The 9,014-nt window shown below is 58.5% G+C and overlaps 1 protein-coding gene across 2 annotated transcripts; it reads right to left on the bottom strand.

Moving 5' to 3' along the window:
- Positions 1-371: 371 nt before the first annotated feature.
- On the bottom strand, positions 372-7,346 carry DMWD (DM1 locus, WD repeat containing). Of its 2 annotated transcripts, XM_086353210.1 has the most exons (5): positions 6,876-7,346; positions 5,444-5,626; positions 2,159-3,427; positions 1,296-1,370; positions 372-935 (listed from the first exon to the last, which is right to left on the bottom strand). In XM_086353210.1, exons 1-5 carry the CDS (start codon positions 7,314-7,316, stop codon positions 888-890), a joined length of 2,016 nt encoding a protein of 671 aa, XP_086209336.1. In that variant the 5' UTR covers positions 7,317-7,346; the 3' UTR covers positions 372-887. The 2 variants fall into 2 exon arrangements, with proteins under 2 accessions (XP_086209336.1, XP_086209337.1); XM_086353211.1 differs by lacking the exon at positions 1,296-1,370.
- Between the last annotated feature and the right edge of the window lie 1,668 nt (positions 7,347-9,014).

Genomic DNA, 9,014 nt, shown 5'->3' on the forward strand with positions numbered 1-9,014 from the left:
GGGACCTCGGGGGCTCTCTGGGGACCCATCACTTATGATTTGGACACTTTGAAAAGGCAACTTTAAAAACGCCCACTGAAGACCTTGAAGGGGTACTGGCGGCTCCCTTCCTTCTGAGAGTTTGGGGGTGGGGACGGTGTGAGGGATCCTCCCCATCTGAAGGGCCCTGCCCCCGGCCGGCCAGCAACTGACCCACCAGCTTTGTGCCCCTGGCACCGCCCTCCTCCAGTCTTATTTTTCCTGCCATCGAAAGGGGGTTTGGGGGGAGACTGGGCCTAGCTCTTGCTCTGCATAAAGTGGACTGATTCTAGGACTGCACTGAACACACACACACTCCCTCCACACCTCCGCGGAAGGGAACAGAGACGTGGTGAAAACAGGGAACTTTAGTATAAATAAGAGGTCCCAGGGGACAGGGAGCCCCCCCCCCCCCCCCCAAGGGGCTTCCATAATTTAACACTCTTCAAAAGCACAAGGAACGGCAAGGGCAGGGCTGGGGCCAGGGGAGGGGTGGGCCGCCCCCTGCCCTGCGCACAGGACGGAGGGGCACACTGCAGAGCTGGGGCTCTTGTAGGGGGCGGTTTCTCCCCCAGGAGTGACCAGTCACATGCTGGGGACAGGGAGGCTAACACTGATGTCTCGGAGGAAGGGGTCATTGTATTTGGCAGTGGGTGGGGACGAGGTGGAGGCCACACAGGCCACTACATCCCCCCAGTGTCTGGGCCAGTCTGAGGGACCATCTACCCCCAAATCTGTGCAGGGCGAGGGACCGGAGCAGTCCATCTGTCATGGTTAGTCTTGTTAATACGTCGATCCGGGAGTTCAGCGGGAAGGGTTACACTAGGAGGCTGGGGGCGTGGTGTGTGGGGACCCCAACATCCACGGCTTCACACCACTGTGCCGCTTGGGGAGTTGCCTGGCTGGGAGGAGATGCCCTGGGGAAGAGGAGAGGGGAGACAGGCAAGGGTTAGAGACCACCTGGGGTTCTCACCAGTCCCGCGGGGAGGGAGCCAGCCCGGCGCCTGCCAGGCTGCTGCTACCCTGGCCTTGCCCTTGAACCCACCCCAAACACCCCCAGAGAGGCCGCTGCTCTGGGCTCAGGAACTTAAATCTCAGCTAGCTTCCCAGTCCCAGCAAGCGGCACTTTTATACAATAATTAAAGTCCTCGTTTGAGCCTGAGCAGAGAGGATGGGGAAGGGGTAGGGGAGAGGGAGGAGAGGGGGGAACTGGGGTCCCCTTCTGACTGGGGGGGGACCTGAGATTCTGGTGGGGAAGGACTTAGGGACAGTCCTACCTCTACCACTGACTTGCTGGGTGACCTGGGCCAACTTCCTTCCCCTGTCTGGGCCTCGGTCTCCTCATCTGTGAACTAGGGAGATACAGGGGTCTCTTTCAGGGCTCACCAGCTTCCCCAGATCCCGATGCCCCTGCCTCAGAGACTATGCTTTAAGTTCTAGGGATTCAGGAACCTACGACTCTAAGACTCTTCCAGGGAACCAAGGCACAGCCCTCCCATCTGGCCTCCTAGCCCCCAAGCCCGAAGCCCAAGGAGACTCCTGACACCCCAGCTCCCAAGTCACACAGCACCAGGCCCCCACTTCACTCACTGGGGCCTCTCTGAGCCCCAGAGCCAACCCAGGAGGTGGGCACATCCATGTCCCTGTCCTCAGCGGTGAGAAAGGTTAGAAAGAGGCAGTGCCTTGAACTAGGTCACACAGGGAGCCAAAGTGCAAGCTGGAAGCCCAAGCCTGGATCCCACCGCCCATGCCTCCGGCAGTGGGCTTGCATCCCAGGAGTCTTGACACCCAGGCTGCTAAGCTGGGGCCCACAGGCTTAGTCTTGCCCATAGAGCTGGACCTGCAGCGTTAGAAACATCTCACCATTCCGGTAAGACCTGGCCATGAGGAGCCCACTGACTGCCCTTCAGACAGCCGGCCCCAGTCTCCACCACTCCCAGAGGCTTCTCCTACCTGACCTGCTGCTGGTGTTGCCTGGCAAGCGTTCTAGAAGCCACTCTAAGACCTGGGGAGCCTTTTTCTGGGACAAGATTTCCATGGCTTCCCCATACCCCAGGGGCTGGAAGCTGTGCGCTCACGAAGCCCTCCGCCAAGGCCCACCTCCGCTTGGGTCCCGGGGGGCGGGCAAGGGGAGACTCACCGCCTTGCCCGGCCGGGCCCAGGTGCAGATAAGGCCCTCCTGGCAGGCGGTGATGATGCAGTCCTCCAGGAAGAGGAGGACCGTGAGCCGCTCCTGGGCGATCTTCTTGCATACCAGTGGCTCCAGCAGCGGTACCTCGTGGATGCGCGGGCAAAGCGCGGTGCCCAGCACCTTGGCGGGGTCCAGCCGGCTTCGGGGGGCGGCACCGCTGGGCTTGTCCCCGCCGCCCCCGCCCCCGCTGCCACCCCGGCTGATGTTGCCCAGACTGTGGTAGCGCTTGTGCTCTTTCTCGGCCCCCCGGTCCCGCCGCTCCTGCAGCGTGAGCGTGGCAAAGCGGCCGATGCTGAAGGGCGTGCCAGGCTCTGCTGCCGTGCCCGGGCCACCCGCCTTGCCGCTGCCCGCGGGGTGCGGAAGGCTGTTGGAGCGGGACAGTGAACGGGGCAGGGGCCCGGGGCCAGGCTCGCCGCCCCGCGAGCCGCTGGCGGTAGGCGGCGTGGTGCCAGGCGTGCCTGGGAGGGTGCGCGTGCGGGCCAGGGGAGGGTGTGGGTAGAGCACGTCTTCGGTGAGGTCCCACAGGCAGAACTGCGTGTCCTGGCCGGCTGAGCCGAAGCGGTACGTGATGGAGCCGGCCTTGGGCAGCGGGGAGAGGGGGACGCCCCCGCCCGAGCCTGTGCTCCCCGCCTCCGGCTCCTCCTCCTCCTCGCCACTCCGCTCCTCATCAGCACCCGCGGCCGCTGCCTCCTCCGCCCTCGTGGTGTAGGGGTCGAAGGCCACGGCGTTGACCCAGGACTTGTGGCCGTGGCCCCGGGCCACCACGCGGCCCTCGGTGAAGGACCACACGGTGACCAGGTCGTCTTCGCCCCCCGTCACGACGTAGCGCCCGTCGGGGCTCCAGCACACGCAGAGCAGGCCCCCAAAGTAGCTCTTCATGAGCCCCCGCAGGAGCATGGAGTCGAAGTGGAAGACGCGCAGGCAGCCATCCTGGCTGACGCAGGCCAGGTGCCGGCCGTCGGGCGAGAAGGCGAACTCGTTGAGGGGCCCCTCGCCCACCGCCCACTTGGCCAGCGGGTTGCGGGGCGCCTTGCTCTTGGCGGCGTAGACGGCGAAGCCCTCGCCCTGCTTCAGCAGGCTATACTGGGGCGGCGCCGAGGCGCACGGGTGGCCGACGTTGTACAGGTACAGGTGGCCGCTGGCGTGGGACGCCAGGAACAGGCTCTCTGACTCGGGCAGCCACTTCAGATATGTCACCTTGGTCTTGTCAATGAGCCGCTACCAGGGGAGAGAGCACGGTTGGGAGAAGGCCACCCTCCCCTGGCCCATCTCCCCCCCAGCCTGGTTCCTCACATAAAGTCATCATCCCCAGCCTGGATCTCCCGGGAGAGGAGGGGCTGAGTTAAAAGGACAGACACCAGGTCACGGGAAGGCAGGGGGAGAAGGGCTGCGTGAAGGGCACTCCATAGAGTCTCAACGTCCCTTTTTCGGCAGGAGGGCAGTCCTGCGTTCCAGAGCAATGTCTTCTGTCTAACCCCCTCCACCATCTTTACTGTGTCGTGCTTAAGGCAAGAAATTGATTCACAGACTATCAGCTCCCCTGAGGAAGGGACCTTTGCTTATTTGGTTCATTGTTCTGGCCCCACAGCACAGAGCTGTGCAGATAGGAGTCCTGGAAAGTAGTTCCTGGACTCATGAACGACAACCTCCGTCCTGTCAGCTAAGCATCTTTGCTCCTTTTTGTCCTCAGCACTCTCTTCCACACCTGCAAGAAATCCTGTGGGCTGGAGCTTCAAAATTCACCCAGAAACGGACCTGTCCTCACCTCCCCCCATTGAATCCAACCACCCTGGTCTCAGCCGTCATCAGGCTTCTGATGGCCTAACCCGCCTCCCGGCCACCACCGCCCAGGTCTCTTCTCTACACCATTGCCAGAGAGATGCGATTAAAACCTAAGCCAGCAGCCTAGCACTCTCTCCCACTCTGAACACACAGGGCAGCCTCTATCAGGCAGGGCTCCGGAGAGAACCAAGCCTTGAAGCCCTTAGGCATCCAGTGTCTGTAACAAATTAACTTCTTTCCCAGGTATCTAAGTGGATTCCCTTTCTGCATTCTCTGGAGAATTTAGAAATCAATCAAATCGTTCCTGCGTTCTATGGCTCAGGTGGCAAGCGTCCATGACCTTCCAGACCCTACATCTCCTCTCCCTTCCGTGCCGGGTTTCTGAGAACTCCTCTATTACCCTCCCCCTCAACGCTGCTCTGGCCACCCAGCCTTTCTGCTCTCCTGCTTTGGGCACCTGTGCTAGCTGTTCCCTCTATGCAGAACATCCTTCTCCCTAGTAACTTCTCCTGCCTCCTTCAGGTCCTTTATTTCCCTGTCACTTTCTAGCGAGACCTTTCCTAACCTCGCCAAGCACTCCCCATTCGCCTCCCCTGCTGGATTTTCGCCCACAACTTGCTGACACACAGCATACTTAGGTATTTGGTAACTGTCTCTGCCAGCGAGATGAAAGCTCCACAAAGAGACGGCCCTCTGTTTTGTTCACTGACATATAATACTCCTAGTGCTTACAGCAAAGTCTGGCAACGAATGCGAATGCTCAGCTAATATTTTGTGAATGGATGAGCTAGTCCATTTTTAATCCCTTCCCTTTTCGACTCACTTTTCTCTGCCATTCATGCTTTCTGTACATTTGGGACACCCTCTCTGAACACAGGAGAACGAGGACAAGAGTAATTCTGAACACAGATAAGCTCTTCCACTGGCATTTCCCTTTATGCCACGACTGAGCAATCTCCACATGTGATTTTACAACAGTCCTGTGAGGTAGGGACAGGAATCCCATTTTGCAGTGGAGGAAAACTGAGGCTCAGGAACAGGCACCTTCCCAAAGCCACACAGTGAGTAGAGGATGTAGTCCAGAATGTGAAGAGCAAGGGCTCTGGCTTCAAACAAATCCCAACCAGTGACCAGCCTCAGTTTTCTAATCTGCAAAATGGGTCTCACAATCCTAACCCATTGGTTGATGAAAATGCCAGGAGTGATGTGTTCAGCATAGAGCTAACATAGCTCAGGGCCTGGGCACCAGAGGTGCACCCGTCGTCGTTGGCTGTCATCAGAGTAACTGCTGTCACCCCCCTCGACGTATCTGTCAGTCCATCCCCAGTCTCTACCTCACCCTGCCCCCACTCAGGCTGACACTGCTCCCCAGGCAGCTGTAGTCTCATGGCAAACAGCGTGCGGGTGGGTGGGATGGGGAAGGAGTTCTGAGCCATGGGGACCCATAATCACCTCCTCATTGAATAGTTTGCTGGTGTCCTTCTTGATGAGATCCAGGTACTGGACTTGACCGGCTGAGAAGCCCACCAGCAGGGAGATGGTCTCCGTGGCAGCAGTGAACTGGTTGAAGTCATGGCAGGTGGGCTGAGTGCCCTTATAGATCCGCTTGTCAATTGGCTTGTTGAGGTCAATGGACTTGAGTGGTGGGAGAAAACGAGTTAATGGCTTCTACCACTGAGAGGAAGGAAGAGGGTGTTGAGGTTGGGGGGAAAACCACAAAGAGGAAGCAGGGCTAAAGCCCTGAGGGAAGTGGGTAGGTGGATGGGTAAATGAGGAGGGAAGGGGCAACCACAGACAGGAAGGACGACCCAAAACACAAACAGAGGAGAACACCAGGCAGGAAGGTTCCCCCGCTGCCACCACATAAGACCACTAAGTGCCTCCTTCCCCAGGTTGGACGCCCCTCCCAGCCCAACTTCAGGGACTCTTGCCTAGAGTATCAGTGCAAGGTCCCCACAGTCCCTGAGCTTCTATACCTTTCCTGTCCTCCCCCATAATTTCAGCAACTCCCCTAGGTCTTAGCACCACAATATTCCAAGACCACCAAAACTCAGGATCACCCAATCCCTAGAACGCTAAAGCCCAATGTCCCAGGAGTCTCTTCACTCTGGAGTTCCTAAATCTCAGAATTCCCATCACACAGTTCAGGAACCCATTAAATCTCACAGTCCCCCCAAATTTTAGGTGCCTTCATCACCTCTGAGCTCTCAGAATCCCCAACACTTCCAGCGGCCACCACTTACTCCAAGGGTCTCACGTCCTCTGGGATGGACATCACTTTAGAGACACCTGTCATACCTGAGGATATCACCTCCGTATCTCCCATCAGCTCCGAGATTCTCCTTTCCTCCAGCACCGTCATTAATCTCCAGAACCCCAATTTTCTCTAGAATCCCATTCACCTTCATGATCCCTATTACCTCTAAGCCCCCGTCACTTCTAGAATCCTCCTTACCTCTGGGCTCCCTAAGTCCCCCGGACACCCCCAGAATGCAATATCCCTGGGTATCACTTATGAGCCTGCAATTCCCAACACCTGCAAAATGCCTGCCAGCCAGAACCCTGGAGGACCCCACAACCATCTCGGATTCTCCATCATCTCCACAAGAGTCACCATCCCAGAAGCCCCACGCATAACCTGGGGATCTCACGTGATCTCAAGGCCTCCCACCACCTCCAGGATGGCCAGCACTCAGGGGGCCTCCCATCACCTTTTAGAACCCTGCATCACCTACAAGAACCCTTTCCCCTAGGACGTCCATCACATCCAGGAGGCTTGTCTCCAGGCCCTCTGTCATTCAGGTACCCTCCTGTCACTTGTGAATCACCTCAGGGGTCCCCATCCTCAGCCTGCATCCAGGGCCCCAAGATGCAGGCCGCTCACCCGTTGGCTCCCACGGCGACAGCAGCCCGGGTAGAAATAGAGTTCGCGGCCCAAGTTGAAGCAGACGCGGTCTCCCCCGGCGCCCAGTCCCGCGGGCGTGGCAGGCGGCTCCCCGGCCCCGGCGCTGTCGGGCTCCCCGAGACGCACGAGGCTTAGGCGCACCGCAGGCAGCGCGGGCCCGGGCCCGGGGCCTGCAGGCGGAGGGGACGGAGCGGGGCCCGCGGCGCCTGGGCCCGAGGCAGAGGCAGGGCCGGGCGGGGGCTGCGGCGGCTGGGGCGGCGCCGGGGTCTGGGCGGAAGCCGGACCCGATCTGCGGGCGGCGCCGTCGCCGGGGAGCAGCTTGTAGAAGCCCTCGCGGGTGCGGAACTGCGACTTGATTTCCGCGCAATCCCCCATGGCGGCGCCGGGGCCCGAGCCGCCCTCCGCTCCGCCCGCCGCCATCTTGGGCGCCCCCCCACCCCAACCCCGGACCCCGCTGCTGCCGGACCGCCGCCCGCCGCCGGGCCCCCTGCCGGAAGCCGGGGTCCGCACCGGAAGAGGTGGGGTCGTCGCCCGGGCAACGCCTTTTCGATTGGCAACACGGTAGGGAGGCGGGACGAACTCCAGCCGTCGCTCCGGTAACGGTTCTGGGTCTGAAGGCGGGGCTACAAGGTGGGCGCGGCCTTCGTGCCTGCGACCGTCTAATGGTTGGCTGTGGGGGCGGGGCCCTCAGGGAAAGGGGCGTGGCCACTAAAAGAGCCCTAGTCCCTAGCAACGGCGCCCTGGGAACCGTTTTCCTAGCAACGGGAGTACCCTCAAGAGGAGGCCTGGTCCACAACTTGTCTTTCCCATGACGTCACAGAAATAACTTCAGGTGACCCTAATGTCTCCTGAAGACTCCCAACATACACCCTCCAGTGTTTTCCACTTACATCTTAAAGTCCCCGACTAGCCACAGCATCTCCAACCCTTCCTCCCCACCCTTGATGATTCTGCAAATCTCATTGATTTCCAACGTCTCCATAAAACTCCAGTGACTTCATCTGACCCAATACTGATTAATTGATTAACAGCAAAAAGACCCTGATGCTGGGAAAGGTTGAATGTAGGAGGAGAAGGGGACGACAGAGGATGAGATGGCTGGATGGCATCACCAACTCAATGGACGTGAGTTTGAGTAAGCTCCGGGAGTTGGTGATGGACAAGGGAGGCCTGGAGTGCTGCAGTCCATGGGGTTGCAAAGAGTCGGACACGACTGAGTGATTGAACTGAATTGAACAGCTCCACATTTTCCACCAAACTCCTATATGTTTCCACAACCTCACTCACTCCTCCAACACCCACCAAAATTTGATTGATCCCTGCAATACTCTAGGTGTCCCAGTAATCCACTGGTAATCCAAAATTTCTTCCTGATCCCAACAGCTCCCTAATAGTCAGTGTCCCTCCCTTCCTGCTCCCATCACAGATCTTAAATGAAACTGACAATCTTACTTCAAACCCCACTCATCTCCTGTGTCATTTTAGAGGCAGCACTGCCATTCCTTCCAGTCACCAGGCTGCAGATTTCGGTGTTTCCCTAGACTTCTGCCATTTCTCTTCACTCCCTGATTACAATCCCCAAGTCTTTTGCATTCTGTCACCTGAATTCCTCTATTCCAGTCCATTCCTCTTTGCAGCCTCGGTCGAAACTCCTCTCCTGCTTGGACTCTCCCTGTATCAGCCTTGTCTCTGCTCTCCCAGACCCATGTCTCCCCTATCTACACTCCACTTGGGATCTAGAGAGGTCTTTTTAAAGCATAAATACGATCAGGCCCGGCCCACCGCTGTTCAAAGCCCATCCATGGCCTCCCTAGGGCTCTCAGGACAGAGTTCAACCCTGGGTAATCTGTTCCTGCAAACTTTCCAGCCTTATCTGTTGCCACTGACTCCTCACACCATGTCTCAAAAATGAGGTTTGAGCATCTACCCCAACACATCACACTCGCTCTTGCTCTTGGATCTTTTCACACCCTGTTCCCTCTGCTTGGAATGCCTTCCTACTCTGTTCTTGGCCGTTTATGAGCCAGAGCTCAGCAGCTCTGTCAGTGCTCTGGGCTCCCCCTTCTGGGTTGTCATTCCCTGAGGTAGGCATCTGTCTCTCCTGTAGAGTATCCAGCC

Source organism: Bos grunniens, chromosome 18 (assembly GCF_055505025.1).
Source record: "Bos grunniens cultivar Pamir isolate PY7600 chromosome 18, Bosgru_T2T1.0, whole genome shotgun sequence".
NCBI lineage: Eukaryota > Metazoa > Chordata > Mammalia > Artiodactyla > Bovidae > Bos > Bos grunniens.

Excerpts from the sequence above, each read along its gene's own strand:
- DMWD (XM_086353210.1), bottom strand. The coding sequence starts at position 7,316 with ATGGCGGCGGGCGGAGCGGAGGGCGGCTCGGGCCCCGGCGCCGCCATG. Across the intron at positions 5,627-6,875 it reads GTCGCCGTGGGAGCCAACGG|TCCATTGACCTCAACAAGCC; the intron begins GTGAGCGGCCTG and ends CCACCACTCAAG. Across the intron at positions 3,428-5,443 it reads GCAAACTATTCAATGAGGAG|CGGCTCATTGACAAGACCAA; the intron begins GTGATTATGGGT and ends CTCCCCTGGTAG.